This window comes from Maniola hyperantus, chromosome 5 (assembly GCF_902806685.2).
Source record: "Maniola hyperantus chromosome 5, iAphHyp1.2, whole genome shotgun sequence".
In the NCBI taxonomy this organism is placed as follows: Eukaryota; Metazoa; Arthropoda; class Insecta; order Lepidoptera; family Nymphalidae; genus Maniola; species Maniola hyperantus.
Window position 1 is genome coordinate 5,551,408 of NC_048540.1, and position 18,154 is coordinate 5,569,561.

General features: G+C 35.1%; 2 protein-coding genes across 2 annotated transcripts; one reads left to right on the top strand and one right to left on the bottom strand.

Annotated features, from left to right (window-relative positions):
• Positions 1-1,876: 1,876 nt before the first annotated feature.
• Positions 1,877-2,775, top strand: mRpL47 (mitochondrial ribosomal protein L47). Its single transcript, XM_034968325.2, has one exon. The coding sequence runs from the start codon at positions 1,940-1,942 to the stop codon at positions 2,711-2,713; it is 774 nt and encodes a 257-aa protein (XP_034824216.1). The 5' UTR covers positions 1,877-1,939; the 3' UTR covers positions 2,714-2,775.
• A 6,951-nt stretch (positions 2,776-9,726) lies between these two features.
• Positions 9,727-16,381, bottom strand: LOC117982289 (uncharacterized). Its single transcript, XM_069498463.1, has 7 exons — positions 15,730-16,381; positions 14,725-14,883; positions 13,399-13,577; positions 12,558-12,833; positions 12,275-12,440; positions 11,591-11,711; positions 9,727-10,490 (listed from the first exon to the last, which is right to left on the bottom strand). Exons 1-7 carry the CDS (start codon positions 15,997-15,999, stop codon positions 9,844-9,846), a joined length of 1,818 nt encoding a protein of 605 aa, XP_069354564.1. The 5' UTR covers positions 16,000-16,381; the 3' UTR covers positions 9,727-9,843.
• Between the last annotated feature and the right edge of the window lie 1,773 nt (positions 16,382-18,154).

Consider the following 18,154-nt stretch of genomic DNA (forward strand, 5'->3'; position numbering starts at 1 on the left):
ATAGGATCACTTTGTTGTCTGTCTGTCTGTCTGTCCGTCTGTCTGTCAAGAAACCTACAGGGTTAAAACTACTTCCTGTTGACCTAGAATCATGAAATTTGGCAGGTAGGTAGATCATAAAGCTGACATTTGGGGGAAAATCTGAAAACCGTGAATTGTGAAAAAATTGTGGTCATGAACTAATATTCAATTTTCTAAGTAAGATAACTATATCAAGTGGGGTATCATATGAAAGGTCTTCACCTGTGCATTCTAAAACAGATTTTTATTTATTTTTATGTATCATAGTTTTTGAATTATCCTGCAAAATGTCGAAAAAATACAACTGTAGTACGGAACCCTCATTGCGCGAGCCTGACTCCCACTTGCCTGGTTTTTCCTTTTTCATTTTTTTTTTAATACCACAGATTGTTGTATTAAGGTCAATGGATTTAGTATGAACGAACCTACTGCATATTAAGAAAACACCTTTTTCAAGAGGCACCCTATTTATTGGTACCTACAAGTTTAAGTAAAACCTAATGAATACTCTCTAATATTAGCGCTTCAAACAGACAGACACAGCGGCCGACATGACTTTATAAATAGGTACTTTTTGTTTGTTTGTTTTTATAAAAAATCCACTTTTCTATTTCCAAAAGTCAAAGGTTATCATAGAGTAGGTAGGTAATTAAAAGTTGTCTGTTTCTCAGTTCCAGTTTTGGAGTAAATAAAACAAAAAGAAACACCTAGGTATGAAGATGCTCAACTTTTTGTATTCTTAGGTACAAAGTAGGTAGGTACCTATCTAAACTTTTAAACTACAAAATAAATTCTTAATTTTTCTCGATATTACGAACATGATTAAATGAATTCATGTTTTATATACAATTTTATATTCTATAAGTGGGCTTGTTTGGTTACCTTATACGATTCTTTCGGAGATTCCAAGAAACTGACCAAATGTTTCTGTTTATATGGAAGTAGGAACAGCACTGCGAATTCTGTATTTCACAACATAGTTTACAAAAGTTTCAATATATAATCACTAATTGTTCACTGTCCACTGCAACAAAAACAAATTATCACATAAAAACAATCACCAAATACGATTTATTTTACTTTTACTTCTTATTCATAGATCACTGACACACACGTTGACGTTCATGGTTCGTTCAATTCAAGTCTCAGACCCATCTCAGACCAGTCTTTAGCTATGGTCTTTAGTCTCCTATAAGCTGTGGTTGAAGCTGACAGAAATAGAACAAAGGGTAAAGAAGAGTTGCCCTCAAGCAAAGAATTTGCAAGTACTACTATGCCCTAAAGTCATGTCCTATATAGGTACCTACAGTGCAACAGTGCAACAAGGCTATCTTGGCATGTGGCGAAAATCGGAACTAACATTGCCGTCAAGCGTAGACTGAGTAAAAAAGCTAGACTAAAGTACTGTGTAACCGCGTCTGAGATAGCGATAGCACGACACGACGTAACGACAAATAACACGACAATTACCATTGTTTGTATTAACCGATCAACAATATTTGTATTCAATGTTTTTTATGTGAAAACAAATAAATAACTAATGAGAAATACAATGACGCCACGAATTCTCAAAGTTTGTTTTGCAACTAAAGTTGTATTCTTTGAAAAAAATCGGTTACACGATAAGGGACAAAAAATAGGTTAGCTGCGTCTCTGTTTATCACATTAGTAACTTTATCTGTGCTCTCTTTTTAGTGTGAATGAGAAAGCAAACGTTTCTGCATCTACCTTTATTACTCCATCTACGCCCATTTTGCTCTCTGGCTCTGCTCTGTGGTTATACAATCAAAGAGTACCTATAAAAAAAAAATTAAAAAAAAAAAAAAAAAAAAAAAAAAAAAAGAGAACCTATATAATCACTACGGAACATAATAAAAAGTGAGGTTAAGTTCGAGATGTAAAAAGATTTTTATCAAAAATGAATTTCATATTTAGAAATATTAAACGTGCTGCTGTGGGAATATGTTATCGCCCAAACAATTTAATAAATCTCTGCAGAAGAACAGCACAAAACATTAAATATTTTCACACTACAAGTAAACAGAATGATCTAATGGATTTCTTCGATAATAAAAAGAACTGGAACGAAACCAATATTCGAGTTGGTAGAGGTTGGCGCTTGGATGAATTAAGAATAAAATCGAATACGGATCTGCATAAATTATGGTACGTTTTATTGAAAGAAAGAAATATGCTATTTACTATGGAACACGAATGTAATGAACAAATCCGTCTTTTCCCAAACCCCGAAAGAATCGATAAAGTTGAAGAATCAATGAATAATATAGAGACTCTTATAAGAGAAAGGAACATTGCATATTATAAATTGGAAACTGGTGAAACAGGGGAACGTCCAGTGGATGATATAGTAAACCTTTTTGGCTTACCAGAGAAGTACCAGAAACAAGAATATTTTATACCAAAATTTATGAATTCTCGATGGGTAAAATCTTACTTAGAACATGGATATATTAACAGTATTGCAGTAAAGAAATTTTATAGATTGTACCAAGAAAAGTTATACAATATTAAAAGAAAAGAAAAAAATAGAAATCTCAACCAAGTTCAACATCTTTTGAAACGTTTTCCTGATATGGATATGGAAAAGTTACAAGCTGAGTATCCTGAAGTTGATATAGAGAAAGCAAAAAGGTCAAAGAAAGCTAGAGGTCATTTCCTACCCAAATATTAAAATAGTACTTGTAGTATTTCATATTATTGTAACATAAATTAAATTAACATTTGACCTTAAAACTGGTTATATTTTCTAACTAAGGCTTTACTTTCTAATTATCATGATCTATATTCTTAAAATATTAAAATGAATCACTAAATGTGTTGGTCATCGCAAATCTCGAGAACAGCTGAACCGATTTCGCTAATTCTTTTTTGATAATATTTCTTGAAGTACGAGGATGGTTCATACGAAGAGAAAAATTTGAATTGACTGTTAGGCGGAACGAAGTTCGCCAGGGCAGCTAATTATATATAAAAGTAAAAGCTGACTGACTGATATATCAACGCATAGCTTAACTTAAACCACTGGAAGGAACAGGCTGTAATTTAGCATGCAGATAGCTATTATGATGGTGTAGTCATCTGCTAAGAAAGATTTTTAAACTTTCAACCCCTACAGGCTTAAAATAGGGATTTGAAATTTGTGTAGTCCACTCGGACGAAGTCACCAGCATAAGCTAGTCAATAATATAAAAATGAATCACTAAATGTGTTGCTCATCGCAAATCTCGAGAACAGCTGAAGCGATTTCGTTGATTCTTTTTTTATAATATTCCTTGAATTACGGGTTCTTATGGAGAGAAAAATTTAAAAAATTTGAATCGACTGTTAGGCGGAACGAAGTTCGCCAGGGCAGCTAGTTTCAAATAAATCAAAATACAAAGTTAAGTTTAGTAGCCAAACTTAGTATTTCCTATGTGTGGCTAAACTGCCAAATAAATTAATATGGTCAATTAACAAGCATCATTGCATGGTAAGAGCCGTTACGCCACCGAGCGTTACGCACAGTCTACTAGTCGACGGCGACCATTAGAATCTGTGATTTATATAGAAGACGCCATGTGCATGATAGGATACTTTTATTCAGGGAAAAAAGAATTTCCATGGGATTTAAAACCTAAATCCACACTGACTGACTGACTGAAAGGTAAATTACTATTATTTGATAGACTAATCAGGTGATGAAATTCAAATAAAGACAAAAATTTTTAAAACAATTAAAACTTTATTGACCTTTGGTGCATAAAAAAATAATAGTAGTTTATGAAAAGGTTGCATTGCAAAATTTAATACCACCCGTATTAAATTTTTTTTTATAGTATCACATCAGTGTTTTAATACCTAATTATGCAGTTTCTTACACTACCTTATCTAAACTCATATTATCTTAAAATCCAAACCATAAAATCTTGGTAACATATTTTGTCAACTCGTAAGCTTTTCTTGATAATATTGCAGGAAAAAAGATTGCTGACTGACTGATCTATCAACGCACAGCTCAAACTGCTGGATGGATCGAGCTGAAATTTAGCATGCAGATTGCTATTATGACGTAGACATCCGCTAAGAAAGGATTTTTGGAAATTCAATCCCTAATGGATGATATAGGGGTTTGAAATTTGTGTAGTCCACGCGGACGAAGTCGCGAGCATAAGCTAGTTAAAGTATAATAATCTATAAATATAAAAATGAATCGCTGAATGTGTTGTTGATCGCAAATCTCGAGAACAGCTGAAGTGAATAAAGTAAGCCAATATGTGACAAATTTTGATTTTAAAATTTGAATTTTAAGAGATGAGAGTAGATATAAACTAGCGATTTAAATTTTCCACTAGATGCGGCGCTTTTTAAGGGCTTCCGACATGGTTAAGCGGCTTGACGTCAAGCACGTGGTATTGTTTGACTTGATGCGCCCGTCAAGCAGCTTGAGTCTGCAAACAGCATTTTTCTAATTTTCTAATTTCTCTAATACTGTCCGAACGTCGCGTCAAGCAAAAATATAAAATCGCATCAATCACCGTCAAGCACATAAATTCTTGACTCAAGCATCAAGCAAACTTGAACAGTCAAAACGCTAGGCTCAACCAAAAATCTGCATGCTTGTTGTCAAGACCCTTGACCATCTCAGAAGCCATTTAGTAACAGTACGTTCCAGCGAACATCGGTGTCCGCAATCCTGTCCATATCGTATATCATATTCCGCTTTAGATGCATTCCGTTTCTACGAACATAGATAAGTTTAGAACAGACTATAGGTACTGAAACTACCTATACCTACTCAAATATAATAACGTGAATACTTATTATGATTTAGAGCACTCACCATCGATATAAATGACAACATATCGATACCTCTGGGCTCAAAGGTCGTAAAGGACAAAACGCTACTTTTCAGGAGAAGCAAAAAACGAAAAAAATAAAATTCTTTTTTCTCTAGCATCTTCGTTTCTTTAGCTATTTAAATGAAACCTAGGAAGAAAGTGCTTAGAATTTATAGTATTTTCTAAGGCAGTGTTCAAAAATTGCCCTAGTGCTGTATTTACTGAAATAGATTTCCTTTACGACCATAAATTTGAAAATAAATGTCCTTTACACCCTACAAATTTTCATTCTATGATATTACCTAAGGGCGTAAATCTACTTTACTGCACAAAACTGAACAAAATAAGGAAATAACCAACATGTGTAATACTTTTTAGGGTCTTAAGGATCACTCGCTAAGGTATTCTGTAAGGATAAAATAATAATTACAGTTAAGTATTAAACGCATTATGTAGTTTTGTATGTAATTATGCATAAACTATTATATTTTCTCTAAAAATAATAATGAAATAACATATTGTTCAAATAAAACGTATTTTTTCTAATCAAACCGAGATCATGTATTTGGAATTGAACACGAAGCCTTACAATAAATCTTATAAATTAATATTTTGGTAACTAACTATTTTTTTATCCACTCTCTTCTTTAATGTTATAATTAGTTTCACTTCTTTCTTAAATCAACTTTATAAACATAAGATGATTTATTTATTCATCTTCCTTCTCACTTTCTTCATCCTCTTTATCTGTTTCGTTCAAGGTTTCAAGTAGCTCATAATCGCATGGAAGTTCCCTGTATTCGTTATCAAATCTTTTACGTGTTGTTCCATTTTCACACTAGCTTATCAGGTAAATAATGTATTTAACTAATAATTTTAAGCTTATTTCGTCATTTAACGACATATTTTAATGTATTTTACGGGTACGGGTACGGGAAAGACAGATGGCCTACCTACCTTTTGTAAAAGGAGTAACTGATAAAATAGGCACATTGTTGAAAAAACAATACAACATTAAGATCGTGTTTACTCCCTTGCAAAAGATTGTCCATTTGATGCTATCAACGAAGGATCGTCTGCCATACGAATGTCCGGGTGTGTATAAGATCGACTGCAGCTGTAGGAGCTCCTATATTGGTTAAACGAAGAGACCCATAGCAACTCGGGTATTAGAACATTTCAAAGCGGTGCGAAACAACGATCCTCAGAAGTCTGCGATCGCGGAGCATATTCTACAGCCAGGCATAAAACATTCAACAACATAGACCTCCACTATATACCTAGACTAGTGCGCGAAGCGATTGAAATTCGCAAACACCAGAATTTCAATCGTGAGGATGGTTTTAAACTAGCAAGTAGGTATGTGGAATCCAGTGGTAGAATTATGCAAATCAAGTTAGCATCGAACGACATCGAAAGTTAATAGTGACGCTGTGAGTGTATTTTGCCGGACAGCTCGTGAAGTTCCAGCGAAAAGAACAAGAAAGAGGGTAGTTCGCTACTGCCCTTGACAACTCGAACTTCATCTCTCGCAGCACCGCAGTCCCGTTGTAACCACGACCCGTGCAATTGGGTTGAAATGTCGACAAATAAAAACAAAAATTAATTGTGGTGTGTACCCGTTATATACATTAAAATATACAGTATTTATATAATCTTTCTTATTACAATTTACTTACTTTAATTCTAAGATCAATAAAGTACTTGCTTGTACTAGGTATCTTAACCTAATTAGAAAAAAGTCATTTATATTAAATAAAAAATGCCCAAAAGTAATTATACTTCTTTTTTCTATGTTCATCTTACAGGAATTCTGAGACCAATCATGTAAATTCCTATAAATATCCTTATTTACTGCTAAAATATTTCTACTATTTACTTCTGTGAGATGTGTAAATTTGTTTGGTGTACTAGTACTATCATAGATATAATTTTGTCTGAAATTAAAAGTTTGAAATCACTGGAAAACTCGAATAAACCCTCCAAAATTATATGTTCGATCGAAGCAGGCGTTACTTTGCGGAAGTCCATGATATACAATGAACCAAAAGCTTAATGTAGACCTTACAATCCACAATTGCAAAATTGCAATTGTGGATTGTAAGGTCTTAAAATTGATGATAAAATTGATGCTGAGCCAGCTCCTATATTAGATAACAGTGAAATATGTTAATATGTTGGCCAATCTGAAGTATTTGTAATAAACGCTTTTTGTAGTCGAGCGAGTAGTGTACATTTAAAGATACAATATAATTTGTAAAAATGACATCATAAAACCATTGGAATTGTTTTATAATATTGACATTTATCGATATCAAATACTGTTGTTCATATAATTTTATATGGTTATTTCAAAAATTTTACAAGAATAGTATTAAAAATCAATATTTTTACTTCGCGCAGACACCGACATGCAGTTTATCATTTCAGGTTCTGCTGAAAATATGATGTTTCAAATAACGCATTTATATTTTTTGTAATTTAGTAGTGTATGAACTAATACAATTTTAAAAAAATAAAATTAAAAAAGGTTTCGTGTAGTGTTAGGATTTTTTCAAAGTGTGTTGTGCATTACAATGCACACTGCCAAGAATAGGGTTAATCAAGTTAGGTAGTATATTCTAGGACTTATGGGACTATTCCTCATCTACTTTTGTTTATTTACGCCCTTAAGAGCGCAAATGAAAGCGCATTGTAAAAATGAAAGTAGGTAGTAAAGGACGCTTTCATTTTTTTATTTTAAATTGTAACGGTGTACAAGACAATTTGTAAACGTGATGTCCTTTACGTCCAAAATTTTGAGGTGTCATATTAACCATCTAAGGTGGTATAAGACAATTGATAATTTATTTGTATGTTACGCCCAAAGGTTTTTTTTATACTTTGCTTTACTACCAAAAGGAGTAGACTCTGGTAACCAAGTGTTACTTACACCCATATCTTCACGGTAAACTTTGTTTAACGTGCCAAATTATGTGGGTCGTAAAGGCATTTTTTTTACGAATTTCGTGAAACGGAATATACAGATCGATAGAGAATTAAAAACTGAGTAAAGCAGTGTCAAAAAGTCATTTTCGACCAAATGTCCTTTACAACCTTTGAGCCCAGAGGTATCGATATGGTCAAGCGAACAAAATTTCTCACGGTTTAGGAACCAAATAAATCAACGCCACCTCTTAGATACTAATGAACAACCCGTTTGAAATCCAGACGTCACTGAGGTTGCATTGGTGCTATAGTACCAATGAGTCAGTGCCATTTTGTTTGTTCAATAACCCTGTCCATACGAAGTAATATATAAGTCAATGGCTATCACGCAACTTTAAATTAAAAGCGGATCATGATTTACAGGAGGCGGACACTGATGTTCGTTGGAACTAGAGGTGTCAAATACAGGTTCATGTGTGTATCACAATATTATCACGTGTTACAGACAAATATTTAATAATTATTAACGTTACATTATTTTGTTACACAAAAAAAATTGCTTGAACCGTGAGGCGCAAGCAGAAAAATGGGTGCAATCGATTTTCGACCTTATTGACATACGTCAGAAAACAGCATTTTAGCAATCTATGAATTATACTGAGCAAGAATATGACAAAAAACAACTTTCTCATAACCGTCAATAAGGTCGAGATTTGCTTGCACCGATTTCACCATGAGGCGCAAGCAGATAAATGGGTGCAAGCGATTTCCGACCTTATTGACATAGGGAACAACATTTTAACAATCTATGAATGATACCTACTGAACAAGAATATGACAAAAAACAACTTTCTCGTAACCGTCAATAAGGTCGAGAACTAGGGTATAGCTTGTATTTAACTCGATTGATTTAAATTTTAAATTTTACTCTTAATAGGTACCCAATGCATACCTTCGCGACAGGTCGAAATGGCAATCGGGGAGGGAATGCCCCGCACACCCGCACGGCCCCTGTGCTAACCCAGTGCGGGCGAGCGAGGGTGACGTGCGGGTGTGCAGGGTGTCACCCCCGCCTCATACCCCGATTGCCATCTCAACCTGTCGCGGAATACAGTACCTAGTACCTACCTATGTATGTAAAAATAAAAAGAAGTAGAACGATAAAGCAATGTCAAGTAGATACCTACAATACAATAGGTAGGTAAGTTTACCTAGTTACCTATAAAAAAATCTTTTTAGTAGGTAACTACTATATTTATTATCATACATTTCTACATATTTATTGTCATACGAATTATAAAATGATGATGATGATTTCTAAAAAGAACAATACCACTTCACGTACCTAACCTATTACCTATAATACTTAAATGTATGATAATACCTACACTTTGAAAAACATTTTCTCATACGATTTATAAAATGACGCAAGTATTTCCAAAAAGAACAAATCTACTATAATAGGTATTATTAACGCGCGACACAAATCTATCACAACACAAAAATGTACCTAATCTACATTATTTTGCCTAATCTACATTACAATTATTCGCATTAAATATTTATCGACACTCAAGTTCACAAATAAATAAAACTGCATTCAAAATGTATTACGAAACAAACAAAATGATAAAAATACTAGCCGCATACTCGTATCATCACAGTCAACATGTAACAGGCCAATACGAAAATTCGATGTAATAATTATTCACCGTCGAATCGCGACGATATTTGTATTCAGCTGTACCTACCTAATATATTTTATTCTAATATCGTCGCTCGGTCGCGCCGCGCGCGGCGTATCAAAGATCGAACGCCTGAGTTATTTTTTAGGAAGGATTTTCTCAAATTTTCACTACTTATTATATATTGTATTCAATTTTGTTTTAATCTAAAAACGAATATCTTGAATACATTTATATATTTAATAAATTTATTAGGTACATTATTTTTTGACACCTCTAGTTGGAACATGTTACTATGAAGCGCCGCATCTATGAAACATTTATTTCGCTGTTAGAAACACTTAATTTAATAAATATTGTGATAATAAGACTTAATTTAATAAGTTGTTAAAAATATTAAGTGCTTCTGGTGGCTTATTTGTAGTCTCTGTTTGTTTTAGTGTCAGTATAAATTCTTTTAGCATCTCAAAAATTTGTCTGTATTTCTTTAAAAAAGCTTCTGTTACAGAATATGACTTGCATTCAAGGAGTGGGTTGTAATTTATGTCTTGTGATGAACCAGCTTGCAGCAATTTTTCGTTTAATTTTTGCAATGTTTCTTGAACGCTTTGTATTCCATATGCCTCCAAACAAGATTGTAATGTAATATACAATGTGCAAATTATAAAGCTTTGGTCTATCTTACTATCATCTGAAGTAGGATACAGTTTTGGATATAATACACTGTTATCACTTGAATTAATTGACGAATTGTTGCAAATCATTGATAGATTTTTTAAAAGCTTATTTGGTTTAACTCTTTTCACATCAATTTTTTTTAGCTTTATAAAGTCATTTTCATTGCTGGGAAAGTCATTCCATTTGGCCTCTTTCAAGAATGCAATTAAAATATTAAACGTCTCTTGTTCATCAGATGATATTGATAACAAAGTTTTAGAATAGTGATTACTTAGCTGGTGCCTTAAATATGCCGGTTTTATTCTTTCCAATATATTTAAAATTGATTTAGGAGGTAGCTCTGAAAAAAAATACTAATGTTATTATTAAGGTAGACTTTGCGGTATGCGGTTTGCATCATTGTATAGAAATGCATCAAGAGCATTCGAGTTGAGCGACCGCGTCGTGCGACACTTGTATACAACCTTAGGGTCTATATACACTGAATGCACTTAGACTGCAAGCCGCCTCCAAAATAGCAGTTGGAATGCAATTTTATAGCATATTATTTAACGCAACGCAACTCGCGACCGACTGCGCAGTTGCCATACAACACGTGTGTCGGTTGTGTTATGTTAACTACAATCTCACAATGCCTCAATTGTCCAGATATGTGTGAAGCTGATCTGCAAGATTTTCTTAAAAGATTTGTGACATGGATGAAACCCGAGTTCACCACAATACCCCAGAGTGAAAACAACAGTCCAAGCAGTAAAAAATATATCTGGCAAACTGACACCAAAAAAGTGAGGGCAATTTTGTCGCCTGGAAAGGTAAAGATGTCAAGTTTTATGGGGTGCCAAGGATGTCGTCATGGTGGACTACCACGCGAAAGGCGAAAAATAAGCTCAGTGTATTATTGCACTCTTTTACGATGTTGTTTGAGAAATTTAAGCAAAACTGCCTGGATTACTTAAAAATGATGTTGGTTAAAAAGTGAGTCAATGGCTCAATTTCGTTATTCTGGAATTGCTTTTCTTATTCTTAGCTTATTCTTCTTATGTAGCTCCTTCCAACTGTTATCTATCCCTATTCCCTAAAGCTAAAAACCACCATGGTGGTCAGACGTTTTCATTACATGAAGGGGTCGAAGCCGCAATAAATCGGTATTTTGAAGACTGAGGAATCTTTTTGACCATATAGATAAAGTAGTCTTAGTCTTAGAAAGCAGTTGCGGCGGGCCGCGAACTTTTCAATCAACCCTTACCTATATCTTGTAAATTTTTAATTTATTTATAATTTACAAAATAAAATAAAAACCCACGCATAGTCCGCGACGGGTCGAGATGGGGGGGGGGGGGACACCCCAGCCCCCGCGCTAACTCAGTGCGGGTGACGTGCGGTGCGTTCCCTCCCTGATTGCAATCTCGACCTGTCGCGGACTATACATATCGTGCTTACCATTGATAATGTCATATAATTCATTTATAACCCCTTTACAGACGTTGCCAGGGCTTGGGTAGTCCTTATTTGAGCACATTTCATTCATATAAAAATGTTCCATTGTTGCATTAAGCCAAAGCTGTAAAAATATTGATACTAAATATATAATACATACTAAGACCGCTCAGGGCTCCGCTCGGCGAAGTCGAGGAAAGCCTTGAGGGGTAACTATAAAGGGAACCTCTATGCAAAATTTGAGCTTACTAGATTCTTAGTAATTAACGTGTTTTCCAAAATAGCGGCTAAATCAAAAATCAAAATCAAAATCTATTTATTTGTTGCTACGCATAAAACGTATCAAGCAATAGCTGGCATCAATACAAACAAGTGTTGTATGATACAACATCTTCCAAAGTGTCCTTTCTGAGATAAGATGAGCTATCAAAGTTGTACAGGTTAGCCTATTGTACTGATGACGCTACCAGTACAACTTTGATAGCTTATATCTCGGAAACGTGATAATTTGAATGATTTAGTCTCATACAATACTTGTTTGTATTGATGCTTTGTTTAGAATTTGTTTAGCAGATGGGCCGTGAAAGGTAAGACAGACAGGGTGACATATACACTTTAACATTAATTGATACTATGAATTAGTACTATAAATTTATTCTGGGAGATAATCTTGATAAAGTTACTTACAGTCATCGTTTTTATATGTTCTTCGGGATACTCTAAGTGCACGAAATATACAAATAGTCTTAATATTCGCTCACAAATATCTGTAACAAAGCAATTATTATTTTGCTGTAAAACGCTTGCCATAAGAATTTTTTTCCCTCGAGGTTTCTTTTTCATGTCAGAATTTCTGAAATATAAAAATGTTCAAAATTAATTAATTAATTGATTTCAGTTTTTCAGTGTCTATGAGGCAATAATTTATCTATAGATACATCAATGGTCTAAATAAAGGAGTTGGTCTTACCCAATGGACTGCCAAATAGCAAGGTCAAATAGCAATAACTCTATGATACTATGCAGTACAGCCATTAGTCTGTTTATCCTCTCAGTACGATCAAGCATCTCAAAAATATTGAACTGTTCTTTTTGATAAAACAGCCCTTTGATGGTTTGTCTCAAAACCTCAGGTGTGTTTTCATTTTTGTCTAATAACGCACTGTCTGTACTTCCAGGTTCTAATTCATGCTCTAATCTAGTAAAGCAAAAATTCACAATTCCTTTTTCACTTCCAAAGTCTTTTCTGTAAGACAAGGAATAGATAATAATAATTTTTGTCTGCGCAGATTGGCACTTCATGTAATGTCTTATCATATATAAAAAAATACGGCCCGAAAAATATCAGCCTAAAAGCTTATTTCAAATTACTCAAAAGTGTTTTTTTTTTCTGTTTAATAACAAGCTGGATCTTCGTGAGTAGATTCCATTTGATGAGACACCCAAGTTTTGTTCTGTGAAAATACTCAATAGAGGTAGCTATTCTACTGCGCAGGTATAAAACTTGTCGATTTGGTGGGGTGTCGAAATTGTCTGAATAGCAGTATTTTTTTGAATATTGAGATAATTGGATAATAAACTCGGAAAAACAATTGTCCTGCAAAATTTTTTGAAACAATTTTTACCCCAAGTGGGGTATCATATGAAAGGGCTTTGCCCGTACAATCTAAAACCGATTTTTATTTATTTTTATGCATAATAGTTTTTGATTTATCATGCAAAATGTAAAAAAAAACGACTGTAGTAGGTGCAAAAGCCTGACTTGCACTTGGCCAGTTTTTAATACGCATCTAAAAATTATTTAAAAATACCTGTTACTTCTTGTTTTTTCTTTTTTGTCCATTGGTGATGTTAGAAAATTAGTATAGACTTCTCGTATGTTATCATGTAAGCATGGACAGTGTGTACTAAAATGCAATGACAGTACCAATTTACATTTGTCTATCACCTGTGAAATTGTGTATCCGGAAGAAATATCTTCGTGTGCATTCTGAAAATATAAAATAAAATGTTATAAAATACACATGTACCTACACCACCATACACCACCTTTAAGGTAAAAAATGGATAGGCTATTTTACAATTTTTTAGTTTGAAATTATTTACCAGCCCAAAGATTGAAGAATTTAAAACACTAGAAGCATGGGGGAAAAACATATTACACAGGAAAAGGTAAAAATTTGCCCTCTTCAAAAACTTTAAATTGGCCATACAATTTTTTTTAATGTAATTGTACTTAAAAACATAAATAAATAAATTATTCAAAGATAAAAACAAAATACCCTATGATAAGTTAGGTACTATAGGGGTGCTGGGTGCTGCTGGTCCCCTTTGGATGCATTGTGCATCCGAGGGGAAGAGCAGTATTCGGGCCAGTGCACCCCGGTAACATGGCTAGCAATCTCTCTTCGGGGTTATTGTTGGCCATGGCTAATGACCTGGCAGGGGGCAGGTTTCTCCACGAGTCTCTCTGAGTAGCAGAGGGCACAGCGGACGAGGCGGAGGATGGGACGTGCACGGAGTGTGCAGTTGTCGCCCCGTCCCCAGTTTGGGAGGCGCACGCACTTGGTCGGTGGGCCTCAGACGTGCGGTGTGGGGACCTCGGGGATGGGGTCCCCGGTGGAGGGTCCGCCTCGGCGGATGTCGCTGACTGGGTCGCGGTGGTTTGCTTCGGCGTTCCCGTGACCCAGTCACCAGGCGACGTGCAGGAATGCCGCTGGGTTTGAGTGGGTATTCCGGTCGCCTCTCGGCCGGCGAGTCCCACATACCTTCCCTCCAGTTGGTTGGCTGGCTGGCTTCCAGGAGGGAGGGGGGGCGTAAACGCATTTCCCAGCGTTAAAAAAAAAAAAGGTTAGGTACTATAATTTATTGCTAAGCAGTGATTCAGGTAACCCATAATTTATGTGCAGCGATACTTGTTACATATATTGCATATTAGCAGCTGTTAAATGGAAGAATACAGATAAAGTTATTATATTATATGTACATGCACTTGTTTAATGGATATGTAGGACTCTCAATTCAAATGTTCTAAACTAGATAAACATGTTAAGTATCAAATTCCGACAAAGCAGATTTTTTTATGGTAATTTAAAATTAGTGATTTAAACTTAGATTTTTAGAAATAAAAATCTTACCAGCATTATCTCAACTACATTTTTGAGCACAACTTCGGATAGATACTGGTTGTGGGTGATGGACATTATACAGACTTCCAGTGCGCCACACCAGTTGCTTGCTTCAATTTCAAATTCGATCAACTTTGTTACTTTCAGTGGAATCTCCTTTATGGTTAGCTGCAATTATATTTTAACTTTATATAAAACTTGATCAACAGCATGGAGAATGCATACATAATATAGAGGGCTTTGAAGATTTTGGCCTACATAGTACAATTGTCCTCCATCTTTCTTTTTTCCAAAATAGCTGTCATGCTGCATTGCTTATACCTCGGAAATGTGACACTTTAATCATTGACTTATATATTACTTGGTATGGACAGGGTTATTGAACAAACTGGATTGAACTGGAGTGCGTCTGGATTTCAAACGGCTCTTTCATTAGTATCTAAGAGGTGGCACTGATTTATTTGGTTTCTAAACCGTGAAAAACTTTGTTCGCTTGACCATATCTTGTCATTTATATCGATGACTTTAATCGATTTTGTCTCATACAATACTTGTTTATATATTAATGCCAGCTATTCATTCCTTTAGCTTATAAGTTCCTATGTAAATTTGAAGAATAAACAAATTATTAATTAATGCATGTTTTGTGTAGCCACTATTTTGAAAAAAAAAAACATGGTAAACATGTAGGTAGACCAGGTTCCATACTAAAATATTCAAACACCTTTACTATTTAAAAAAACCATACTAACATCATAAAAATTGAAGTGTATCAGTCTGTTATTTTTTTCCCCAGCCCATCTAAGCCCATTTTGGAAAAAAATTGTACAGAGAAAGTTCCCATCCTGGAGATATACATGGTTTACTTTTTGACCCACAAAATCAGACTTAATTTGATTTTTTTATGCAAAAAATCATAGTTGAAAACTATAAAAATAATACTAGAGATAAACCACTGGAGAACAGAGAGAAGGACAAAGCTATTTTAAGTATCTAAATAAAAATGGTACTTACCAAACTGGAAGCATGCATACAAGACCCTCTGTCCACACAAACTGGCATATAAATCAGTTGTAGGCGCTCAGCATAATTTAAATAAGCTTTTTGTGAGACAACCTCACAAGCTTTGATAAAGTTTTTGCGTCTCAATGATGATATGTCGTCTGTAGAGGTATTAGATTTCACGCGTTTACTAGGAGTGCCTGTATCCTCATCATGATCTATAATAGCAGTTGTTGGTTGGGAATTTTGCGGAAGTCTGGCTTCCTTTTTCTGAGACCTCATCGTTTGTGCTGAAATTATTGTAGGGACGCAGGAAACAGGAAACGCACCATACGGTAAACACTGAACACTTATTGATAAAGCAATCTCATCACAAAGTACCTATTTAAGAGGCCCATCTACTATCTACAACTAAGTATTGTGATTAACACAACAATTATTATCAATCTAAACTAAATTATTAACGGCTGCGGTCCCATAAAATAGACAAACAAAACCATGAAAACACAGACCAGTCAACCGGTAATGTGTATATAATCATTACAAAGTACTCTGTGATATAATCCTTGGATGAATAATTATTAATGAATCTCTATGATGTAATCGCAAGGAAATCGCGAAGACAAAAATCAAAAATAATCAAAACTCAAAAAATAACAATAATAAACATGAATGACACTTGACAGTGGCAGTTGACTTTGACACTAACGTACGACATTGACAGGGGAGCGTAGTTGTAGAACAAAGGCTGCCAGCAAATAAAACCTCCTCAATTTTACGGAATATATTGAAAATGTCAATGTCGAAAATCGTGTGTTTTATCTAATTTTAACTGAATGAAAAATTGGGAAGCTATCCCTGTTTCCAAATCAAGAACCATTAATAAAAACCATTTATACTCAAATTCAAATTTAAATGATTTATTCAAAATAGGTAATAATAAATATAAATAACTAGCTTATGCCCGCGACTTCGTCCGCGTGGACAACAGAAATTTCAAACCCCTATTTTACCCCTTTAGGGGTTGAATTTTCAAAAATCCTTTCTTAGCGCATGTCTAGTAGTTTGAGCTGTGCGTTGATAGATCAGTTAGTCAGTCAGTCATCTTTTCCTTTTATATATTTAGATTTCTCTTTTTGATGGTCAGATGTTGGATTTGTAACATAATATAGTGGTGATAATTATTACGCAAACTATAGGCCATAGACTTGCAACTTATCATGTTTACCCGCTCAAATACTATATTTACCTAGTGCTAAACATAGCTACTAAATGGTGTTTACCATATAGCTAAACATAGCTTAAATGGCGACCTTGCACTGGAAGACTCAGTGTTGGAAGACCGACCACTAAGTGGACGGACGACATCAGACCAGTCACAGGGAGCCGCTGGATTCAGGCGGTGCAAGACCGTGGCATGTGGAAGTCCCTAAAAGAGACCTATGTCCAGCAGTGCACGTCTATCGGTTGATGATGATGATGATGATGACACATAGCTAGTTATAAGATGCAGACACATTAATAATGTATATATTATCAGGATATAATATCGTCATGTTATGTAATATATGGAATGGCTCTAAAATTTTACAAAAACAGTGAATTTCAGATTTTTTCTTAGCAACACTGCAAAATAAGGAAACAGCGTGACACTTCACAAGATGGCGGCGTTAGTTTTGATTTTCACCACGCGCCAAAAATGAGCCTTGTCTGAGGCCTTGTTGTACATTTGTCGCACTCTCAGACTAAAGCGTTTGATACACAGGCTAGTAGCTCGCACAAAAGCATGCCAGCTACTAGCAAGAACGAGCTACTGGCATGTGTGTAATTGTGTAGCGAGGTTCTGCCAGTAGATCGCATGCCAGTACATGGCATACAGTAGATCGCACGGCGTTTGATTTTTCCCCTATAGGGGAAATGGGACGGGCGACTCGCATGCCAGCTACAAGCACGCGAAACACGTCGTAACGTGTTTGCTAGTAACTCGCACTGTCATCGTACGCACAACTACCTAGTTTTTGTGTTTGTTTTTTTTACCTTGGCTTTTTTTGATAAAACATGGCTCGTTGGGGCGACAAGACGTTATTTATCTATCTTTTTAGACGTTATTTTTATATCTTCAACTCGCACGTCAATGGCACATAGATAGATCACACATAGATAGAGGCCGATAGCTCAGGGCTATTCTATCTAAATATATAAACGAAAAAGGACTGACTGACTGATCTTTCAACGCACAGCACAAACTACTGGGCGGATCGGGCTGAAATTTGGCATGCAAATAGCTATTATGCCGTAGGCATCCGCTAAGAAAGGATTTTTCAAAACTCAACCCGTAAGGGGGTGAAATAGGGATTTGAAATTAGTCCACGCGGACGAAGTCGCGAGCATAAGCTAGTGTTATATAAGGCGTTTCGTGCTGGATACAGGTAACATT

What these genes read in the sequence shown, in the direction of transcription:
- mRpL47 (XM_034968325.2), top strand. Translation starts at nt 1,940, where the DNA reads ATGAATTTCATATTTAGAAATATTAAACGTGCTGCTGTGGGAATATGT.
- LOC117982289 (XM_069498463.1), bottom strand. Translation starts at nt 15,999, where the DNA reads ATGAGGTCTCAGAAAAAGGAAGCCAGACTTCCGCAAAATTCCCAACCA. An exon ending in GAAAAAACAAGAAGTAACAG is followed by an intron (nt 12,834 to 13,398) that starts GTATTTTTAAAT and finishes CTTGTCTTACAG; the next exon opens with AAAAGACTTTGGAAGTGAAA. An exon ending in AACATATAAAAACGATGACT is followed by an intron (nt 11,712 to 12,274) that starts GTAAGTAACTTT and finishes ATATTTTTACAG; the next exon opens with CTTTGGCTTAATGCAACAAT.